General features: G+C 43.5%; 1 protein-coding gene across 1 annotated transcript in view; it reads left to right on the forward strand.

The window, feature by feature from the left end:
• Nucleotides 1-25,056, forward strand: part of RP1 (RP1 axonemal microtubule associated) — a 367,563-nt gene that overhangs the window by 293,281 nt on the left and 49,226 nt on the right. Inside the window, exon 20 of the mRNA XM_069732327.1 lies at nt 17,325-17,457. Within this exon, the coding sequence (XP_069588428.1) occupies nt 17,325-17,457 (133 nt within the window). The remainder of the gene's footprint in view (nt 1-17,324; nt 17,458-25,056) is intronic.

Genomic DNA, 25,056 nt, shown 5'->3' on the forward strand with positions numbered 1-25,056 from the left:
ATGGAGCATTATATGGGGCCATAACTGCATGGAGCATTATATGGGGCCATAACTGCATGGAGCATTATATGGGGCATCGATGGGGCCATAACTGCATGGAGCATTATATGGGGCCATAACTGCATGGAGCATTATATGGGGCATCTATGGGGCCATAACTGCATGGAGCATTATATGGGGCCATAACTGCATGGAGCATTATATGGGGCCATAACTGCATGGAGCATTATAGGGGGCATCTATGTGGCCAAAACTGCATGGAGCATTATATGGGGCATCTATGGGGCCATAATTGCATGGAGCATTATATGGGGCCATAACTGCATGGAGCATTATATGGGGCCATAACTGCATGGAGCATTATATGGGGCCATAATTGCATGGAGCCATAACTGCATGGAGCATTATATGGGGCATCTATGGGGCCATAACTGCATGGAGTATTATATGGGGCATCTGTGGGGCCATAATGAACTGCATGGAGCATTATATGAGGCATCTATGGGGCCATAACTGCATGGAGCATTATATGGGGCATCTATGGGGCCATAACTGCATGGAGCATTATATGGGGCATCTATGGGGCCATAACTGCATGGAGCATTATATGGGGCATCTATGGGGCCATAACTGCATGGAGCATTATATGGGGCATCTATGGGGCATTAACTGCATGGGGCATTATATGGGGCCATAACTGCATGGAGCATTATATGGGGCATCTGTGGGGCCATAATGAACTGCATGGAGCATTATATGAGGCATCTATGGGGCCATAACTGCATGGAGCATTATATGGGGCATCTATGGGGCCATAACTGCATGGAGCATTATATGGGGCATCTATGGGGCCATAACTGCATGGAGCATTACTGTATATGGGGCATCTATGGGGCCATAACTGCATGGAGCATTATATGGGGCATTTATGGGGCCATAACTGCATGGAGCATTATATGGGGCATATTTTATATGGAGCATCTTATGGGGCCATAATGAACTGTATGGAGCATTATATGGGGCTCTTGATTCAATATGGATATTCAAAAACACTTGACCTACTGATGCCTCAATTAATTTTACTTTTATTGGTATCTATTTTTATTTTTAACATTTACCCGTAGCTGCTGCATTTTGCACCCTAGCCTTATACTCGAGTCAATTAGTTTTCCCAGTTTTTTATTGCAAAATTAGGGAGGTCATCTTATAATCGGGTCGGCTTATACTCGAGTATATACGGTATATGCCTACTTTAAATTATATGGATCCTTGATATGGCTGGTCCCAATATATATTCCACAGTCCCATTTTGTGGGAGACTGCTCTACAGAGTCCTAGAGATAATGGAAGAAACCCTGGGGGTGCCATTTCTGATAATGGGTGATTTTAATAATATTCCAGACGCACATTGGGACAGGGGTAGATGAGAGTTGCTGAGACCGGGCGGTAACTGTACACCATTAGGAGCGGTCCTGAAGGAAACTGCTTTGCACGATCTATGGAGGATTTCTCATCCTGGCTTGTGTAAGTATTCCTGTTTCTCATCTTCCTCTGCATCTTTGTCGAGAATTGACCTGGCATGGGGCAGCACTCAGATGTTTGGCCTTGTTGGGGAAGTAACTTATATGGCTAGAACAATATCGGATCATTCCCCCTTGACTGTGATACTTGAGGGAGTGAGATCTGCGCCTGCTAGAGTGTGCATGTGGAGGTTGAACCCGTTCTGGTTACAACTTATTGACCTGGATGGACGTGTTGGGGGTGATATTAAAAAATATTTTAAAATTAATGCTGGGACGGCTTCGGTTTTAATGGTATGGGTAGCTATGAAAGCTTATTTTAGAGGACTCTGCATTAAAAAGAGATCCCGGGTAAAGGCAGAAACTGGCAGGAAGGATCAGATGTTGATTAGAAAATTGGAGGAAGCAGAGGAGGCATTAATCAACCATCAGTCCCCGGAGGCACAGGGAAGGTTGAAAGAGGCGCAGACTAAAGTATGTCAGATGGCAATGAAAGCGGCGGAAGGTAAGAGAATGTTTCAGAACATTAAATATTTTGAGGAGGGAGATAAAGCTGGTCATCTCCTTTCTAGGATAGTAGCGGCACAGAGGGATTCCACACATATAGCTGCTCTGAAGGGAAGGGATGGGCATGAACATACTGGCAGCATAGCAAATTTGGAGGTGATGACGGAGTATTATTCGGATCTTTATAAATCACATGTGCAGGTGGAGGAGATGGATGATTATTTGGCAGAAATACAGCTCCCCAAACTCTCGGCGACTGATTAGGGGCTTTTTGAGGAGCCATTTAATCTGGATGACCTTGACTACGCGCAGGAGTCTTTGACAGTGGCTATGCATAGTAATACTAACTTTGGGGCTCTATTGGGATTATCTATTAACTGGGACAAGTCTGTTTTGCTGCCCCTGGATGTGGCGACCCTGTGATTCCCTTACGCCTGGTTCATGACTTTAAATATTTGGGCATTGTGATTTTGGCTAAGATAGAGGACTATGTGGGCTCAACCTGACTCCTTTGCTTGGAAAATTTCAGCAGAAGATTGGGACCTGGAAGAGGCTGTTTCTGTCAGTTGTAGTTGAAGTAAATCTGATCAAAATGATACTTATGCCTTAGCTCCTATTATTTTGTGCTTCCATGCGAGCGCCACACATCTCAAATCGCTTTATGTGGACACATCCGCATACAACGCAAATGTTCCTGCATACCCAATGTTAAAGATAGATATGCAGTGAAATGCAGGACGCAGGCGGCAGTAGGCGGAGCCTGGGCGCAGCTACACAGAGGAAGCAAGGAGGAAGTATGCTGCCATCCGCAGCGCACAGGAACGCAAGTCTGAAACCAGCCTTAGTCAGTCTATCAGAACCTCACGTTCTTCTGTAATTATGGTTTTCATCCCCGATTTGGTGAATTTTCTGGCATTAGTTCTGAATGCCCTGGGGTGGAGGTCGCCGCACATAGACTTGTGGATGTCTGTAGGGAGGCTCAAAAGAATATTGGGACTGCAAAGATTCACCAAAAACAAAAGACCAATAGATGACATTCGGTGAGTCCTGTTTTTAAGATTGGGGATAAGGTTTGGTTGTCTTCTAGGAACACTAAAATTAAAGTGCCGTCGGCAAAGTTGGGTGCAAAATTATTGGTCCATATGTGATCCTAAAGGTCGTCAATCCTGTGGCATTAAGATTAAACCTACCTCCATCTCTTCTCATCCCTAACGTATTCCATAAATTCCTATTAAAGGAATATGTCCCTTCTGCATTGTCTCCCTCATCCCTGCCTCCTCCACTTTCAGTAGACAGTGGCCTGGAGTATGAGATTCAGAGGGTTGTGGATTCTCGGAGGGTCTGTAATTCCCTACAGTACCTCATCCACTGGAGGGGATATGGACCAGAGCAGAGATCCTGGGTCCCTTCTCAAGGCCGATCAGTAAGTCAGGGTCTTCCATCTAAAATTTCCTGGGAAGCCTCAGTGTGTTTGGGATGCAGCTACTGACAGCTCGGCCGTCCAATCTGGTATAGGGGTGTGCTGAAGCTGTCAGTACTTTGACAGCTTGGCCATCCAATCTGGTACAGGGGCGTGTTGAGCTGTCAGTATGTTGATTGACAGCTCAACTATCCAATTTTAGACTGTGAGGCATCGGCTGTCTCCAAGTGTTCATTATTCCAGGTAATTGCCATGCTTCATATCTGTGCTGTGTCTCCCAGAACTCTGCCAGATGTACATTCAGCTTGTGGGGTTTGTTCTCCTGTGACTTGAGTTCTGTATGCTTGATCTGTTGCCTGACCTTGGACTTCATTCTGACCATCCGCCTGTTTTACCACTTCAGCTCTGGTCCGTTATCCTCCCAGTACTCTGACCTCTGAACATTACCTGACTATGCATTTGTCTCTTCCTTCTGTTTATAACTTACCCTCCTGGCTTCAGATCTTGGACTCCTTGACCACTCTGACTCACAGCTTGGCCATGAGAAGTGACTAGGGTTAAAACAATAGCCATTTCTAACGCCAGGACCGATTCTAGCTGTACTGCTATTGTAGATGAGAACTGCAATGGCGCCCAACACCAAATAACACTGCTGTACAGCAAAAGAAAAATACCACCATACAGGGGCTTAATAACAATGCTATAATTACCAGCAAATAAATAACACCACTGCGCAGTGCCCACATAAAAATGCTGTCATACAGTGACTGAAAATATCTGCCAGTTACTATCAACTCCCAAAGATAGTTGCTGAATAGCACTGTCACATTTATTAAATTCTCTTGTCTTACCTTGGTTGCACAATGCCATCAATGTATGTGCACACTAATTTTTTTCCAGCCAGGCATACTTGTCATCGTTTGCAGGCGATTCAGGAGATATAAGCATATTTTTTCACTGAAGCGTTTTCTTTAATAAGTTTTTTTTGTTGTTTCTGAGCAATTTTTCAATGATTTTGAAAGACTTAGTTTTTTTGCATAGTTCCAGTGTATTGTGAATTCTTTTAACTCCATTTACCAATGAAAAAATGCTAATGAGTTTTCAAGCATTTTCACTCAAACAATGTTCAAAACACGACTGAGTGTCTCTCAAAAATCTTTTCAACCTCACCATTGACTTCTAGGATAAAGTACAGAGTGCATTGATGGTGCATCAATGTGATCACATGCAGCTCACAGCCAGAACCACTGTGGTCCTTACTTCACTCTTACAGCTTGCAGTCAATAGACTATCATTTCTGTGGCAAGTACTGTACTTTTTGGACTATAAGATGCATCGGACCATTGGGCAGCACGGTGGCGCAGTGGTGAGCACTGCAGTCTTGCAGCGCTGGAGTCCTGTGTTCTAATCCCACCAAGGACAACATCTGCAAAGAGTTTGTATGTTCTCTCCGTGTTTGCGTGGGTTTCCTCCCACATTCCAAAGACATACTGATAGGGATGTTAGATTGTGAGCCCCATCAGGGACAGTGATGATAATGTGTGCAAACTGTAAAGCGCTGCGGAATATGTTAGCGCTATATAAAAATAAAGATTATTATTATAAGATGCACCCCAAATTTTGGGGTGGAAAATAGCAGAAGAAAAGATTTTTATAAGATAGAGTTCAATCTTATTGTCCGATTTTAAGGTATCTTACCTGAGGGCCAGTGGTGGTAATGCAGGGAAGCCGGCGGCGGCAGAAGTGGGGCAATGCTGCAGTCCCAGGGTATCCCAGCGGTGCGATGCTGTGGGTCCGGTATCGGCGGTGAGGCAGAGTCCCTTCCTCAGGATGCCAGCAGCAGAAATGTGGTCACGCACGGCCCGGTGTTCAAGGTGAGCAGAGCTGAGTGCATCACCGGTTTCTTGGCGGCCATCTTCCTGATACCGCGTGTGTACAGATGGAGATCTCGGCGGCGCCCGGCTTCAGAAAAATGCCTGCCGAGATCTCAATCTGTGCATGCACTGCCTCCATCTTCAAGATGATGGCCACAGTGAAACTAACGATGTACTCTGCACCGCCGACACCCAGCCTCAACATCGCAAAACCTCTGCCACCGCCGATTCCCTGAGGAAAGGATGCTGCTACACCACAGCTGCAAACCCCCCCCCCCGGTAAGCCTGCATTCTGACTATAAGACGCACCCCCATTTTGCTCCCAAATTTTTTATGGAAAAGTGCAACTTATAGCCTGAAAAATATGGTAGCTTTGGCAATGTATGGTCTTGCGACATTTGAACATCAGTTATAATTTTTCCCCAAAACATTGTGTGTGAAGTGATGTTAGGTAACATTTTGTAATAGTAATTGCAAATACATAATTTGTCAAAATAAATATTTTAGGCACTGTATATTTAAACAACCTTTTCTCTTTTTTCTGGGCTCACTACTGATTATGCAGAATAATACATAACCTTGTGTCTCACATAAAGCACACAGAGTGAGATAAATAGTCAATAGTAGGTCATCACTACAAGAGCTCTTGCTGCTCCTTCCCCAGGTATCGGTTCCCTGCGCCATTGACCATTTGTCAAATTTCTCTTCTCATTATTTTATTTAGATTCATAAGGCTGGCATCAATGAACATTTATACAGTATGCTGGATGGGGCACATTTCCAGATTATCTTTTGTATTCTAGGCAGGACTCTTCTCTGTTGAAGAGCAAGGTTCACCACATACATACTTGCAAAGCCGCGCTCCAGTATCTGACCTGGCAGCTTTTCCATTACTGACCCAGTTGGCTTTTTGAATTTGCTGCTCATCTTCAATTTCCTTGCAATGAGCCTGAACCATGGTTGACCATTATTGGAAACGAATACTACCTTAACCCCTTCATGACCCAGCCTATTTTGACCTTAAAGACCTTGCCGTTTTTTGCAATTCTGACCAGTGTCCCTTTATGAGGTAATAATTCGGGAACGCTTCAACGGATCCTAGCGGTTCTGAGACTGTTTTTTCGTGACATATTGGGCTTCATGTTAGTGGTAAATTTAGGTCAATAAATTCTGTGTTTATTTGTGATAAAAACGGAAATTTGGCGAAAATTTTGAAAATTTCGCAATTTTCACATTTTGAATTTTTATTCTGTTAAACCAGAGAGTTATGTGACACAAAATAGTTAATAAATAACATTTCCCACACGTCTACATTACATCAGCACAATTTTGGAAACAAAATTTTTTTTTGCTAGGAAGTTATAAGGGTTAAAATTTGACCAGCGATTTCTCATTTTTACAACGAAATTTACAAAACCATTTTTTTTAGGGACCACCTCACATTTGAAGTCAGTTTGAGGGGTCTATATGGCTGAAAATACCCAAAAGTGACACCATTCTAAAAACTGCACCCCTCAAGGTGCACAAAACCACATTCCAGAAGTTTATTAACCCTTCAGGTGCTTCACAGCAGCAGAAGCAACATGAAAGGAAAAAATGAACATTTAACTTTTTAGTCACAAAAATGATCTTTCAGCAACAATTTGTTTATTTTCCGAATGGTAAAAAGAGAAACTGAACCACGAAAGTTGTTGTCCAATTTGTTCTGAGTACGCTGATACCTCATATGTGGGGGTAAACCACTGTTTGGACGCACGGCAGGGCTTGGAAGGGAAGGAGCGCCATTTGACTTTTTGAATGAAAAATTGGCTCCACTCTTTAGCGGACACCATGTCACGTTTGAAGAGCCCCCGTGTGCCTAAAAATTGGAGCTCCCCCACAAGTGACCCCATTTTGGAAACTAGACGCCCCAAGGAACTTATCTAGATGCATAGTGAGCACTTTAAACCCCCAGGTGCTTCACAAATTGATCCGTAAAAATGAAAAAGTACTTTTTTTTCACACAAAAAATTATTTTAGCCTCAATTTTTTCATTTTCACATGGACAACAGGATAAAATGGATTCTAAAATTTGTTTGGCATTTTCTCCTGAGTACACCGATACCTCACATGTGGGGGTAAACCACTGTTTGGGCACATGGTAAGGCTCGGAAGGGAAGGAGCGCCATTTGACTTTTTGAATGAAAAATTATCTCCATCGTTAGCGGACACCATGTCGCGTTTGGAGAGACCCTGTGTGCTTAAACATTGGAGCTCACCCACAAGTGACCCCATTTTGGAAACTGGACCCCCCAAGGAACTTATATAGATGCCTAGTGAGCACTTTAAACCCTCAGGTGCTTCACAAATTGATCCGTAAAAATGAAAAAGTACTTTTTTTCACAAAAAATTTCTTTTCGCCTCAATTTTTTCATTTTCACATGGGCAATAGGATAAAATGGATCCTAAAATTTGTTGAGCAATTTCTCCCGAGTATGCCGATACCTCATATGTGGGGGTAAACCACTGTTTGGGCACAAGGCAGGGCTCGAAAGGGAAGGCGCGCCTTTTGACTTTTTGAATGGAAAATTAGCTCCAATTGTTACCGGACACCATGTCGCATTTGGAGCGCCCCTGTGTGCCTATGCAATGGAGCTCCTCCACAAGTGACCCCATTTTGGAAACTAGACCCCCCAAGGAACTTATCTAGATGCATACTGAGCACTTTAAACCCCCAGGTGCTTCACAGAAGTTTATAATGCAGAGCCATGAAAATAAAAAATAATTTTTCTTTTCTCAAAAATGATTTTTTAGCCTGGAATTTCCTATTTTGCCAATGGTAATAGGAGAAATTGGACCACAAATGTTGTTGTCCAGTTTGTCCTGAGTACGCAGATACCCCATATGTGGGGGTAAACCACTGTTTGGGCACACGGCAGGGCTCAGAAGGGAAGGCACGCCATTTGGCTTTTTAAATGGAAAATTAGCTCCAATCATTAGCGGACACCATGTTGCGTTTGGAGAGCCCCTGTGTGCCTAAACATTGGAGATCCCCCACAAATGACCCCATTTTGGAAACTAGACCCCCAAAGGAAGTAATCTAGATGTGTGGTGAGCACTTTGAACCCTCAAGTGCTTCACAGAAGTTTATAACGCAGAGCCATGAAAATAAAATAAAAAATTTCTTTTCTCAAAAATGATTTTTTAGCCCGCAATTTTTTATTTTCCCAAGGGTAACAGGAGAAATTTGACCCCAAAAGTTGTTGTCCAGTTTCACCTGAGTACGCTGATACCCCATATGTGGGGGTAAACCACTGTTTGGGCACATGCCAGGGCTCGGAAGTGAAGTAGTGACGTTTTGAAATGCAGACTTTGATGGAATGCTCTGCGGGCGTCACGTTGCGTTTGCAGAGCCCCTGATGTGGCTAAACAGTAGAAACCCCCCACAAGTGACCCCATTTTGGAAACTAGACCCCGAAAGGAACTTATCTACATGTGAGGTGAGCACTTTGAACCCCCAAGTGCTTCACAGAAGTTCATAACACAGAGCAGTGAAAATAATAAATACGTTTTCTTTCCTCAAAAATAATTTTTTGGCCCAGAATTTTTTAATTTTACCAAGGGTAACAGGAGAAATTTGACCCCAACATTTGTTGTCCAGTTTCTCCTGAGTACGGTGATACCCCATATGTGGGGGTAAACTACTATTTGGGCACTTGCCGGGGCTCGGAAGTGAAGTAGTGACGTTTTGAAATACAGACTTTGATGGAATGCTCTACGGGCGTCACGTTGCGTTTGCAGAGCCCCTGATGTGACTAAACAGTAGAAACCCCCCACAAGTCACCCCATTTTGGAAACTAGACCCCGAAATGAAATTATCTAGATATGTGGTGAGCACTTTCAACCCCCAAGTGCTTCACAGAAGTTTATAACGCAGAGCCGTGAAAATAATAAATACGTTTTCTTTCCTCAAAAATAATTTTTTAGCCCAGAATTTTTTATTTTCCCAAGGGTTACAGGGGAAATTGGACCACAAAAGTTGTTGTTCAGTTTCTCCTGAGTATGGTGATACCCCATATGTGGGGGTAAACCACTGTTTGGGCACACGTCGGGGCTCAGAAGGGAAGAAGTGACTTTTGAAATGCAGACTTTGATGGAATGGTCTGCGGGCGTCACGTTGCGTTTGCAGAGCCCCTGGTGTGCCTAAACAGTAGAAACCCCCCCACAAGTGACCCCATTTTGGAAACTAGACCCCCAAAGGAACTTATCTAGATATGTGGTGAGCACTTTGAACCCCCAAGTGCTTTACAGAAGCTTATAACGCAGAGCTGTGAAAATAATAAATACGTTTTCTTTCCTCAAAAATAATTTTTTAGCCCAGAATTTTTTATTTTCCCAAGGGTTACAGGAAAAATTGGACCCCAAAAGTTGTTGTCCAGTTTCTCCTGAGTACGCCGATACCCCATGTGTGGGGGTAAACCACTGTTTGGGCGCACATCGGGGCTCAGAAGGGAAGTAGTGACTTTTGAAATGCAGACGTTGATGGAATGGTCTGCGGACGTCACGTTGCGTTTGCAGAGCCCCTGGTGTGCCTAAACAGTAGAAACCCCCCACAAGTGACCCCATTTTGGAAACTAGACCCCTCAAGGAACTTATCTAGGTATGTGCTGAGCACTTTGAACCCCCAAGTGCTTCACAGACGTTTACAACGCAGAGCCGTGAAAATAAAAAATCATTTTTCTTTCCTCAAAAATGATGTTTTAGCAAGCAATTTTTTATTTTCTCAAGGGTAACAGGAGAAATTGGACCCCAGTAATTGTTGCGCAGTTTGTCCTGAGTATGCTGGTACCCCATATGTGGAGGTAAACCACTGTTTGGGCACACGTCGGGGCTCGGAAGTGAGGGAGCACCATTTGACTTTTTGAATACAAGATTGGCTGGAATCAATGGTGGCGCCATGTTGCGTTTGGAGACCCCCTGATGTGCCTAAACAGTGGAAACCCCTCAATTCTAACTCCAACACACCCCTAAACCTTATCCCAACTGTAGCCATAACCCTAATCACAACCCTAACCGCAACACACCCGTAACCACAACCCTAATTCCAACCCAACCCTAACCCTAAGGCTATGTGCCAACGTTGCGGATTCGTATGAGATTTTTCAGTACCATTTTTGAAAAATCCACGGGTAAAAGGCACTGCGTTTTACCTGCGGATTTTTCGCGGATTTCCAGTGTTTTTTGTGCGGATTTCACCTGTGGATTCCTATTGAGGAACAAGTGTAAAACGCTGCGGAATCCGCACAAAGAATTGACATGCTGCGGAAAATACAACACAGCGTTTCCGCGTGGTATTTTCCGCACCATGGGCACAGCGGATTTGGTTTTCCATATGTTTACATGGTACTGTAAACCTGATGGAACACTGCTGCGAATCCGCAGCCAAATCCGCACAGTGTGCACATGGCCTAATTCTAAAGGTATGTGCACACGCTGCGGAAAACGCTGCGGATCCGCAGCAGTTTCCCATGAGTTTACAGTTCAATGTAAACCTATGGGAAACAAAAATCGCTGTACACATGCTGCGGAAAAACTGCACGGAAACGCAGCGGTTTACATTCCGCAGCATGTCGCTTCTTTCTGCGGATTCCGCAGTGGTTTTACAACTGCTCCAATAGAAAATCGCAGTTGTAAAACCGCAGTGAAATGCGCAGAAAAACCGCGGTAAATCCACAGCGGTTTAGCACTGCGGATTTATCAAATCCTCTGCGGAAAAATCCGCAGAGGACCAGAATACGTGTGCACATCCCGAACCCCAACCCTAACCCTACCCCTAACCCTACCCCTAACCCTACCCCTACCCCTAACCCTACCCCTACCCCTAACCCTACCCCTAACCCTACCCCTACCCCTACCCCTAACCCTAACCCTACCCCTAACCCTAACCCTAACCCTACCCCTAACCCTACCCCTAACCCTAACCCTACCCCTAACCCTACCCCTAACCCTAACCCTAGTTCTTACCCCAACCTTAGTGGAAAAAAAAAATTATTTATTTTTTTTATTGTCCCTACCTATGGGGGTGACAAAGGGGGGGGGGGGTCATTTACTATTTTTTTATTTTGATCACTGAGATAGGTTATATCTCAGTGATCAAAATTCACTCTGGAACGAATCTGCCGGCCGGCAGATTCGGCGGGCGCACTGCACATGCGCCTGCCATTTTGGAAGATGGCGGCGCCCGGGAAAGAAGACGGACACCGGCAGGCTCGGTAAGTATAAGGGGGGGGGAGATCAGGGCACGGGGGGGGCGTCGGAGCACGGGGGGGGAGGCGTCGGAGCACGGGGGGGCGTCGGAGCATGGATGAGGATCGGTGTGCGTGCGAGTGGATTGGAGCACGGGGTGGGGGATCGCTGTGCAGGGGGGTGGATCGGAGCACGGGGGGATCGCTGTGCAGGGAGGGGGGAATGGAGCACGGGGGGGTTTCATTGGAGCACGGGGGGTGTGATTGGAGCACGGGGGGAGCGGACAGGAGGACGGGGGAGCGGAGCACTGGACGGAGGGGAGCGCTGCACAGATCGGGGGGCTGGGGGGGCGATCGGTGGGGTGGGGTGGGTGCACATTAGTATTTCCAGCCATGGCCGATGATATTGCAGCATCGGCCATGGCTGGATTGTAATAATTCACCAGTTTTTTAGGTGAAATATTACAAATCGCTCTGATTGGCAGTTTCACTTTCAACAGCCAATCAGAGCGATCGTAGCCACGGGAGGGTGAAGCCACCCCCCCTGGGCTGTACTACCACTCCCCCTGTCCCTGCAGATCGGGTGAAATGGGAGTTAACCCTTTCACCCGGCCTGCAGGGACGCGATCTTTCTGTGACACAACATATGCGTCACAGGTCGGATTGGCACCGACTTTCATGACGCATACGCTGTGTCACAGGTCGGGAAGGGGTTAATGTACTACCACTCTGAATACAGTTTTGTTTACTGATTATTTACTGCATTCCTTATTTCCTAGGCTATTTTCTGTAATCTACTGGTTAAGTAGATTATTCAAGCATATATGATTTTATTAGCTTTGTGATATGAATTATAACATAATTTGTGATGTGATAAAAAAGTTCATACGTTGTGTGTGTTGTGGGAGAAAGAGAGGTGTGTGTGAATCCCTTAGATTTTATATTAGCATCAAGTAGATATGATCAAATCAATACAGTGTCGGACTGGGGTGCCAAGGGTCCACCAGTAACATTGAGGCTATGTGCACACGTTGCAGATTATTTGCGTTTTTTTAGCGTTTTTGCGCTATAAAAACGCTATAAAACCGCAAATAATTTGCATACATTAAGCATTCCATCATTTATAATGGAATCCACAATTTCTGTGCACATGATGTGCGTTTTTGCGCATGAAAAACGCATTGCGGAAAAATAATGAACCTGTTCATTAATTTTGCGTTTTTTTGCGGATTTCCCACTGTCTAATGCATTGGGAAATGTCCGGGGAAAAACGCGCAAAAAATGCGTCAAAACCGCGCAAAAAAACGCATGCGGATTTCATGCGGAAATCTGGCAGAAATGTCCGGATTTCCACAGGAATTTTCTGCATGAATTCCTGAACGTGTGCACATAGCCTGACTGTGGAGGGCCAATTTTCACCTGCACACAAATATTACACAACCCTTGTCACAAATTTACTTCTATCTCTATTTATTAATAAACTGGGTAGTCTGGTTAATGAATGATGAGATGCTTTTTTCTGTACAGAGTGAAACAAGTGAATTATGCCAAGTACTGCCCATACTTTGAGGTTGGGGGCCCGAGTCTGCACAGGGGCCCCCTTGGGAGATTCCCCTGTTACCCTGTGGGCCAGTCCGAGCCTGAATCAATATGCTGCAAATCAACTTTGGGTCGAATTTCAGGAAATTCGCAGGTCTCAGAGATTTAGAACAATTTGCGATTTCATACACATGGATAGTTAAAAAATATCTAGCGTTGTTTCCAACATTGCTGAAGATTGCATTGCAGAAAGTGGTTTCACGTGAAATCAGGCACAGCTGCCAGGGCTTCCTCATAATACCTTTTAGCTAATACAACATGATCTAGCACAGCTAATCATGGGGATTATCATTGCCACTATAAAAGATGAAGCAGGGAAGACAGTGACCATTTTAGGGTTTCACAGCCTATGGATAGGAGGTCAAAGTTTACAGCATAGGCTTAAGTTAAAGCAAAGTTTGGCATGCTACTGCAGAAAATAGAAAAACAGAGTTGTAGTCTCAGTCTATGAATAAAAATACTACCTAGCAACATAGCTTGTCTTTGTTTACGGCCTTTGTTTAGAGTTTAAGAATTAAAAAATAACTTACATTTTTTTTTTTTAATTTAACATTTAGCATACCTATTTTACTAGTCCAATTTAACAACCATATGCACCTCAACAATACTGTGGACTGTTATTGCAGTTTCCTTACTGTTCATTTCCCTACCAATCAATGTCGCATTTTTGCAGCCTTGGTCATGACTTTTTGTTGATCGGGAGGGGGAGAATAGTGTTTAAAATAAAAAATAAATAAAAAAAATGTTACACACATTTTACTTTTTGCATACTTGGTTTACTAATCTATTTTAGCAACTGTATGGTCTATTATAAAACTCCAAGCTGATTTTTTCTCCAGAGGTTTATGTACCAACATTACATTCTTAGTTAGGGCTTTTTTCTAGAGGTAAGGAAAGGGAGAAAATGGTGTTTAAAAAAATAATAATAAAGAATTATGCTTTTCACTTTTTGGATACCTATTTTACTAGTCTAATTTGGCAACCATATATCTCAGAAGTATACTGCTGGCTGCTGATGCATTTGGAAGCTTTATACCAACCTGGCATTTGTTGTTATGACATCTTTTTTGGATAGATGGCATTAATCTGCATACCAAAAACATTTAAAAGAAATTACAATAAATCGAGATACTTAACTATGAAGGCCTGTTTTGGCACACCTGTTTAAGTTTGAAAATAGGAGACGTGTACGTATCACACCAGTGTTACAAAAAGTAGCCATTACATGTCCCTAGCTTTCATTTCTGGTGAATCCAAATTTGCCATGGGTGGATAAATAAGGTCAAACTTTTTGTAAACTTTAGACTTGTGTCCAAAATGTATGGTAAAAATGTGACACTGGCAATGTACTTGATTTTTTGGTCCGACCATTAGAAACTGCACTGATCAGTAGAATTGGGAAGTTTTATCACTGATAGGACACTTATCCCCATTTTAAAATGGACCTGCAGGTGGGATGTCAGACCGCAGCTCCATTCATTCTCTTTGGGGTTTCAAAAAAACAAATGCAGTGCTTGCAGCCACTGAGGGAATGAATGGATCAGTGGTCACTCATGCCGCTACAGTCTAATGGAGATAAAAGTTACACTTCTGTACATTGAGTCCAAGCAGTGAAACCCCTGCCAATCAATAGGAGAACCCCTGTAAGAGCATCTCTGCCGCTGTGTTCCAAGTATTGAGTCTAATGGAAATAAAGAATCTTCTAATTAATATCAGAGAGAACAAATGACTTTCATACAGAACACAATCCACTATAACAAGAACAATACTACCACCACACACAGGGAAGAAATACAACCACACCATGACCAGACCACATAGTGACCAAATAATACCACATACAAGGAACAAATACTGCCACACCATAAACAGACTACATATTACCACCACATAGTGACAGATTAATACCACATGCAATGAACAAATACCACCATACCATGACCAGAACACATATTACCAGCATATAACGACTGAATAATACCACATACAATGAGACATACTGCCACATCATGACTGGACTGCATATTCCACTACATAGTGACAGAATAGTACCACATGCAAGGGAAAAATACTTCTACCCCATGACCAGACCACAAATTAACACCACATAGTGACTAAATACTACAATACTGATCATGAATACAAAATAACAACACTGTTATTACCACCAGTGACATTATACGCAACAGCTCTGTATATAGTATACAGTGTATAGTGTAAGTGTACAGGTAATACAGTGATCACCAGTGACATTAAACATAGGAGCTCTGTACATATTGTCAGTGTACAGGTAATACAGTGATAACCAGTGACATTATACAAAGGAGCTCTGCATATAGTGTAAGTGTACAGTGATCACCAGCGACATTATGCACATTAGTTCTGAACATTGTGTCATTAAACAGGTAATACAGTGAGCATCAGTGACATTATACACAGGATCTCTGTATATAGTGTATAGTGTACTGGTAATACAGTAATCACCAGTCCCATTATACACAGGAGCTCTGCATATAGAATATAGTGTGCATGTACATGTACAACATTGACTCAACAGTGACGTCTGTAGATGAAGTCCTTCATCTTCTCTTTTCTTCTACATCCAGCACAGTCCGCCATCACTTGTTCCAGCCAGGACTCCTCTCTGCAAACAATAACACACAGTCATCAATAGCTGATCACTTCCAGAGCATTTTCCCCCACTTCTCCCCGACTTCTACACTATATCAGATGAAGAAAAAAGCAATGTAGTGCCACCCTGCACAGTAACGGGGGGGCGGGAGGGGGGAGGCTCTATTGGTCATTATCTGCCAGAAATGATGCAAGTTCAGTTTCTGAGCATGAAAAAGAGTGTTACATGACATATGATGTAATTGTACATCTTATGTGTAAAAGGGGTTAAAAACCAGGATATGGGTTAAATAAAAAAATATAAGCTGAGTATAGTTTATTTTATCCATTCCTGCCCATTACTAATTTTTTATGAATTCTAGAAAACCCCTTTTAACACATTAACCCATTTTGAGAAGAAGCTTAAAGAGAGTCTGTCATTCCAAAACACAAGTTAAATTGAGCATATAGTCATATGGGGGACTATGGCTTTTTGTTCAAATATGCTAATTAGAGAACTCTGTGCATTCTTGGAGTGGCTCAGCAGCTCCAGTGCCCAATTTTGCCCTCCTCCCACCACTCCCCGCCCTGAGTTTGGATTCCCCGCCTCTCTCCCTCTGGTTATTGACAGTGCGGGATTGCCCAGAGCCTGTGCTAACTCAGGAGAAAGCTGATGTCTGCACTCACTTACTGTCGGAGTTCCCAGATCATAGTATGCGCTCATACAGCTCTCTCCTCTCTCCTGCATTTGAATACTACAGTAGTGAAGCAGCAGTCTATATACCACTATGTCAAAGCTAGGCCTAGACTGGCCCATAGGAGAACCAGAGAATCCTCCAGTGGGCCCCTGTGCAGAGAATAGGCCACCCCCCTCTATGAGCAGTACTTGGCACAATATACTTGAATCACTATGTATAGACAAAGGCAGCATTTTATTCATTTAACAATCTACAGAGTTAATTGTTATATAAATTTGTGATTGAGGATAATGTCACATTGTATGTATGTGAATAGTGGGGCCCTGGAGTTGTTTACTGGAGGGCCCTTGGCACCCCAGACCGACACTGGCTGACAAAGCTGTTACCAACCAAGACAGTGATATATATTTATAGGTATACTAAATAAAACTTCAGATTCCAGACCAAGTAGTACGTTGCAAAAAGTATTCAATTAGCTTGACTGCAAATGTCGCAAGTGATGCATAGTATGTAATGTAAAAGCCTCAAGCTCCTCAACTTATAATTCTAGAGACCATTGCAAAATACGGCCACTATTACCGTCATGTGAAACCAAAGACATTCTCATTTGTTTATAAGAATGTTTGTGGACATAGCACCTACAACATTCAGTGCCTTACGAAAGTATTTGGCCCCCTGGAACTTTTCAACCTTTTCCCACATATCATGCTTCAAACATAAAGATACCAAATGTAAATTTTTGGTGAAGAATTTTTTGCTTTTACGTTGATTTTCTTTTTTGTGACTGAGAGTAATCGATTTGACCTAATTGCTAAAAAAAATAAAAAAATAAAATTAAAACATTTTTAATCATGACAAATCCATTTTCCTAGATAATTCTACAGAAAATGAAAAATGGAAAAATGTTTAATTTTGAAGCCAACAAGTGGCTGCCAAATAATCATGGAAACAGGGATCTGATGTGCGAGCTTCCACTTGTTGAAGATGGAGACATGATTTATCCAGGTAAGTGATTGTAACTTGATGATTTGACTGTATGTTAGGGGTTCACCAGGAGAGGTTGATACTTTAAGCCATAGGTCAGGGTGAGGCCCAGTGTGATGACAGCACAGAGTTTCACTTTACATATGAAAAGTGGATCAGTAAGGACCAGTACAGCAAGATGTGCAAGATGGAAAACAGACGTGTGCAACAGAAAACACTAGAAGACATTGAGCTAGGATTGTGGAAACATTCAAGAATAAAATATGTATATTGAAACAAAGACAATGCAAAATAATGGTTATTGGCAGACTTGTATGCTATGGATCGACTGATAGTCAATGGCAGAAACATGGCAATCAACAGATAATTGGTTAACCACAAGACAGCTTTGATGAACAGGCAAACTGGATACTTGCTTGCAGAAAAACCTATTTGCAGCAGAGTTATAAGAACAACAACAGTATTAGCAGAAAAAAGTTTTTCATGCTTACAGCAGATGAATGATTAACTGCAGGTCTGAGCTATGAAGTGAAATAGAGAGTTTATAAACAAGCTTGCTGAAAAGATGATTAGCCAAATGAGCGAAGTGGATAGTGAAGCAACCTCCTCAGGTATACATGATGGCTGAATGCTATGCTTACTAAATACTCAGACAGCACAGTGATGTCCGAGTCATCCTTAAACGGCTTTGGGTGATGATGTCAAAGGTTACCATTTTACCACAGTAACTCACTGCAGATTTGAACAAAGGTAATTGGTCCTAGGGGAAGGAACCAGAAGCTGGTGCCTTAGCCAGGACAGATAAATAATACTGTACTAATACATAAAAACATAGGGATGTTTTGTCTTTCCCATCACAGTCTCAGTACAGAACATCAGGAGACCACTAGTTGATATGATTTAATATTCTACATATGCTTTATCTTATATTGTTCACACAACCATAACAGTTCCTCTACAATAAACAGTGTTTTCATTTTATTTTTAATTTGCTTATTAAGTGCTCAAAACTTGTTTATGAGCCTTATAAAAATGTCTGCTCACTCCAATTGCTAATTTTTCTTTAAAGAACTGCATTTAAATGTTCACAGTCTTTACATTAACAGCGCAGTAACATTATACGTGCTACCATTAAACAAAAACCTTCCAAATTCTTACTAGTTTGTTCTAGATTTTTTATACGTATTTCCCTTTATTTCTTTGCTAAAAATTTCTAAACAAAAGTGAAAATCTGAAAGTTTGTTGGTTTGTTCTTATAAGAGACTTTGAGGAGATCTATCATGGAAAAATCATATGGGTTTGCATTTTTATTACAAAAAACAATAGTCCTTTACTATAATAGAGTTTTAATGTAAGCTATCTGATAAGTACAAAGAAAAGCACACAAGGGAAACAGAGGAATGTTTTTTCGGAACCTGCACTGCATGTGTTAAAGGGAATCTATCAGTAGGAATAACACTCCTAAGCCATCTACTGTATATGGAAATTTAGGTCACAGGAACCTGAATAAAATGATACCTTGAAATCTGCGACATGATGTTTTAGTCCAGAGAAATGCATGAATAAATGTAAATAGGCTGCTCCAGGATATGAGCTGGACACTGATCCGCATGAGAATCTGCCTCCAGAGATTATTTTTTAATAAAAGGGGGCGTTAATAGTATGAGACAAGTAACTAACACAGAACAGTACAACTGAACTATGTTTTCTAACAAGCATGGTAGCATCTGCAGCTCTCACAGCTCTGCTGTATTGCAACAATATTACAACCCTGTCTGCCTGTGGGATGGATGCTGAGAGGAACCGGCAGATGTGTGAGGTATAGTGATGGGCAAGCACTAAAATGCTCAGGTGCTCGTTGCTTGGGTCGAGCAAATTGGAATGCACGGGTGCTCGACCCGAGCAACGAGCCCTATGTAAGTCTATGGGAAACTCGAGTATTTTTCTGGCAGCCCTCAGCGGTCTTCAGAGGGACTAGAAATTGCGGAAATCAATGGGAACAGTGCTCAAATAGCATGAGAACAGCATGGGGAAGATCCCTGGAAGTATTTCTGACTCCTAGGTCACTGCTGTGAACAATGTTGTGAGAGTCACTTTTACAGACTCACAATAAAACATACAAAAATGAAACCAAAATGGATTTTCCTGGGAAATATGTTGAGGAACATCCTTTTCAGGGTAATGACTTGTATATAAGGCAAAATAAATAGCCAATAGCAAAAATGCTCCTCCACATTTTGGGCTATGTTGACACGTAGCGTTTTTGATGCGTTTTTGATCTTTAGCATTGCTTTCAACCAAGACAAATGCATTCACTAGGAAATGTCATTTTAACATTTTATAACCTTATCTGGCCATGTAGTGTGTGACACATCATCAGACTCATCTGTTTAATTTATGAAGGAGGGACTCTGAAAGTCACAAAACCTACTTTTATATTGCCATCATGCGGCCTGTACTATTCTTAAAGGGCCAGCAGTCAGCCCTCACTATTCTTAGAGATCCATCAGCTGGCTATGCTTTATTGTTCCCATTATTAAACAGTGGGTCTCCTATACAGTTATGGCGTATCAGTGAGTGGCATGGTTGCCCAAAATTTTGACGCACTCCAATACCCCTTTAAAGAGATGGGATGGAGAGGCTCATGAAAATTTTTTCCCATTATTAGGAAGTGGGTCTCCCATAGTTTTTGCCTATGCAGTGAATGCAAGGGCTCACAAAAATTAAGATGCACTCCAATGCCCCTTGTTCCCATTAGAAAGGAGCAGGTCTCCTATAGTTGTAATGCCCATGCACTAAGTTAATGGACTGACAAACATTTACGGTCACGTGGGGCAGCTCATTTACAGTTATGAATATGCGGCTCCACCCCTATGGGAGGTGGAGCCGCATATTCATGACTGTAATCGGCGGCCCCACGTGACCGCTCATACAGTAGAAGGTGCGGCCAGGACAGGAAGCAGCGCCAGCCAGCGAGGGAGCCGGGTGAGTATTTTAAGAACAGCGGGCGGGCACACAGGGTGTGGGAGGGGGCTGGGGACATGGATATTTATTTTAAACACGAGAAACAAAAAAAAAAGGAATATTCATATCTTCTCTACAGCAAACGCTGCTGCAGAGAAGATATGAATGGCTGCTTCAGCACCAGTGGGGGGGACAGCGCTTACTGTAGTGCTGTCTCCTGCACGGCACACGGACTGCACATGGACAACGTCCGTGTGCGGTACGTGTTTTACATGGACCCATTGACTTTAATGGGTCTGTGTAATCCGTGCGCTCCCACGAACACTGACATGTCTCCATGTTTGGCACACGGAGACATGGTCCGCAAAAAATCAATGACATCTGCACAGATGCATTGATTTCAATGTGTCTACGTGTGTCAGTGGCTCCGGTACGTGAGGAAACTGTCACCTCACGTACCGGAGCCACTGACGTGTGAAACCGGCCTAACAAATTGTTTTTAAGGGCATCATCAATACCCTTTAAAAAAATGATGTGGGTGTTGCATCACGGACCACGGTCACCATGGTGATATGGTGGTGGACGATGAGAAGGAGGAGGACAACAGCAAATAGCCAAAACCAGGAAGCATATACCCATGTGTGGGTGTGAAGATTTACATGGAAATAGACCTCCCAAAAAAAGACACTGGATTTGATTTTATGTTACACTGCTATCATTCGGTGGTGTTGAGAAGTCTGGCTCAATCCAGCCCTTGTTCATTTTTATAAGAGTCAGCCTGTCAGCATTTTCAGTTGACAGGTGGATGCGCTTATCAGCTATAATTCCACCAGCGGCACAAAAAACCCACTTTGACAAAATGCTATTGGCAATGCAGACCAGGACCTCCAAGGCGTAGAGAGCCAGTTCATGCCACGTGTCCAGGTGGGATATCCAATAATTATAAGGCACAGAGGAATCATTGAGGATGTTGGTACAGTCAGCACGATACTCTTTCAGCATCTTCCCAAACTTTGCACTACTTGTGAGAGTACCCCACGCCTCATGGCTTGTGTGATTGAAGGGTCTGAGAAAACTCTCCCAGAAGTTTGACAGTGTTCCACTGCCTCTGCTGGATTGAAGTTGCGTCTCTCTCGCCTGTACTCCTTGGTTGTCCAACGAACTGTGACCTCTGCCACAAGCTTTTTCTGATGGGAATTTTTTTAATAATTCCGCAACAAAGGCCTTCTGGTACTGCCTCATTTTAGTAGACCTGTCTGCCTTGGGAATAAGAGATAGAAAGTTCTCATTGTAATGTGGATCTAGAAGTGTCACCAATCAGTAATGACTTCTTTTCAAAAACCTGACCTGCACATCCAAACATAGACTCAGTGTGAACAGGTGCTGAACCTAGAGTCGCCAACTCGTATATAGTTAAGTAAATAAGGCAGCACACTGCAGCGCTAGAACATACAAACTTGAAATACGAAATTTGAACTGCATTACTGCACTAGAAATATGAAAAATGAGAGCGTATAAGCGTATAAGAAAGATGCCGTAAAGGGGCTACCAGGTACACATAAAATTGGCCATTTTTGTGCGCTAAAAGCTCTCATTTTTCATATTTCTAGTGCAGTAATGCAGTTCAAATTTCGTATTTCAAGTTTGTATGTTCTAGCGCTGCAGTGTGCTGCCTTATTTACTTAACTATATACGAGTTGGCGACTCTAGGTTCAGCACCTGTTCACACTGTGTTAAGGACCGGCAGAACGCACCAAGTATAGATAATAAGAAACTAGGTGCGTTCGCAGTCCGAGGTCCACCGTGCAGGTAAAAGACCCTGCTGCTAGTAAGACGGACTATATGGCGGTACTAAGTATACACACATGGGTTAACTTCACCCTGCGTGAAGGAAGCGACCCTGTTGCGTCATAGGACCGCAGTACTGCACATAAAGCACGAGCAAGAAGTCAGCGGACTCAACCCCTACACAGGATTGAAGTCCGATTAGACACTTGCTGGCACAACACCGCAACTGGGTGTGTCAGAGGAACATAAATAATAATATAAAGGCACAAGAGTGCGTGCGGTGCCGCACTGACGGACGCCACTAACCACCCAGGCTTGGGTCAGGAAAGCGCAGAGCAAGCGCATGGCGCCGTACTGGCGGACACAGCAACGGGAAGCTGTAATGTGTGTTACGTGCTGTTGGATAAGTCGGGCGCTAGATAGCAAACATACACCTTCCGTGAACAGACATTCAATAGGGAGGGTTATTTAAAGAGCGACTTTCACTCACAACACACACACATATTTACAAGACAATACTAGCGCATGGCCGTGCGTTTATATAGTAGCAGCACAGGAAGCAGCTCCAGAAGTTTTGCCCTTTCAGGACCTGCCAAGAGGACCAATGGGATGTGCTGCAATACCTGAGCATGTGACCATCGATCTCCAACGGGAGATCCTGCCCTGGGCATGCTCAGACAGAGAAAAGCAGGACTTAGATCCAGAAACGTCCACTCGCCGCTGCCCAGCACTGGCTTCAATGGCAGAAGCAGGAAAAGCAGCAGTAACTCTTCGCACAGAGTCAGACTGAGCGAGACGCTGGGATCGACGTCCCTGCTGAGCAGACTCCACCGCGGCTGGAGAAGAATGGGAGACCGCAGCGGAGACGGATCGAGATTCCCCCTGTGCAGCAGAGGAAACTCGACTCCTAACACAGTGGATCTTGATCTAGATCAGGACTGGTTTCCATATTGATGACAAGAACGCTCATTTGGATTGCACCACTTGTACACCCTGCCCGACAGTTTGTCTTGAATGTCTCTTTGAAATTTTTTATTTTTTGTAGTCTGGATCTTATTAGCCCATTTTTGGAGCTCCACATCGATCTCCTCATTTAGTTTTTTGAGGGCATCACCCATCATTTCCTTTTGCAGCGTAGTTTGTAGACCGTCAATGTCTGTTTCTAAGGATTCCAATGAGCCTTGATTCATATTTTTTAAAAGTTCTAGGAACCCTTTTGAGCAAGCATTAGCCAGTTCCTCCCATCTGTCTTTGAAATTATCATCTTGAATGGTAAAGGCTGGAAATACCTGCACACGCAGTCCACGGGAGATAAGTTCTTTTTGAATGTATTTCTCTAGATATGCGTGATTCCACCAAATGCGGGTTCTCTTTTTTAATAGATCCTTAAATTTATAAATAGTCTCTTGTAGGTCCCTATTATGCCCATCTATACTCATCTGACTGTCATCCTGAAAGGTATCATTTAATTGGGCGCACCACGTACGGTCACGTACCCGGAAGTCCATATTGGAACTGGGAAACACTGTAAAAAATACAGGGAAGATCAATATGTATACAAACAAACCCAGGTGCATGATAAATGCTATTGAGTGGGGGTACTAAGTAGTAGCCCAACACATGAAAAACGATTCAAACTCCATAGATACTATAGAATTCAGGAGGAAAGCATAGGAGTAACTTGAATCACAATATATAGAAAAAAGTAGAAAAATATTTAGAATTGAGAGTCCTCAGTGGTTGATACCTTTTAATGGCTAACTGAAAAGATGGTAACAAATTGCAAGCTTTCGAGACTACACAGGTCTCTTCATCAGGCAAAGACTAAAACAAATTCTGAAGAATCACATATTTATGTGGATCGCCCCCAGACGCAGGGCCACAGGATACTCGGTACCGGTCCTTTCTGTCTCAGTTCTGGGATTGTCACGGTGGCTGGACCTGGTCCGTGACCCTGCTAAGGGACATCCAATAAAAGGGGATAGGAGTCTGTCAAGGTTTCGTGACGCCACCTGTGGTGTTCGGTCAGGATGACCGACGCTGCTTGGGGTCCACTGGGGTGATGGAATGGCAGCTAGATGGTATACCTTCCCACAGGTGAAGTATGTCCCCAGGGCTTCCCAGTGATGTAGATGGCGATGGTGTTAGGTGCAGACAATAACGAGGACACAAGGTTGCAGTCTCTTTACCTCTTTACTGAAGACTTCAGGATCCGCAATCCAGAGCACGTTCAACAGGGCTTTCTGAGACCGACCAGTCCAATGGGCACATCCAGAGTTCCCTTTGCAGGTGGAAATCAGTGCCTACCACTAGCGCCTGTGTGTTGCAGTGCTACCCTGCTGAGCATTCGGAATAGTCCTCACAACTTCTGTTCTCGTTCGTTCGTTCTTTCAAATTCTCTCTCTCTTGTTCCAGATGTTACTAGTTTCTCGTCCCCCAGGTATGTTATGGCTAGGATGCACCCGTATGACGGGAAGGCTCAGAGCTCTTCAGGGACCCTAGAGACGCCCCTCTCCACGCGTTGCCCCCTATGTCTTCGTTGGAAATTTAAGGTAGACAGCCAACCTATAATTAACTGTCCTGCGGAGTTTGAAGTAAAGCCTAGAGTCAGTTACTTCCGCGGTGTTCCGGCCACCGGCTACGCGCCTCAGTAGGATGTTGCCTTGGTCTCACGGCACGACTCCTACTGGCTCTCCTTTGTGCTTGATCTCGTTTCTCACTGTTCCACAATGTCCTTCCCTTCGTGTCTCTTTCTTAGGATACCGCCGCAAGGTAGTACAGGCGCGGTTCCGTAACGTTCTGCTCTGTTCGCTAGGTACCTGCCAGGTTCCCACGCCCGACAGGGACCCCCCTGTGTCTTCTCCCTGC

The sequence above is a fragment of the Ranitomeya imitator genome, chromosome 6, assembly GCF_032444005.1.
Source record: "Ranitomeya imitator isolate aRanImi1 chromosome 6, aRanImi1.pri, whole genome shotgun sequence".
Taxonomy (NCBI): Eukaryota; Metazoa; Chordata; class Amphibia; order Anura; family Dendrobatidae; genus Ranitomeya; species Ranitomeya imitator.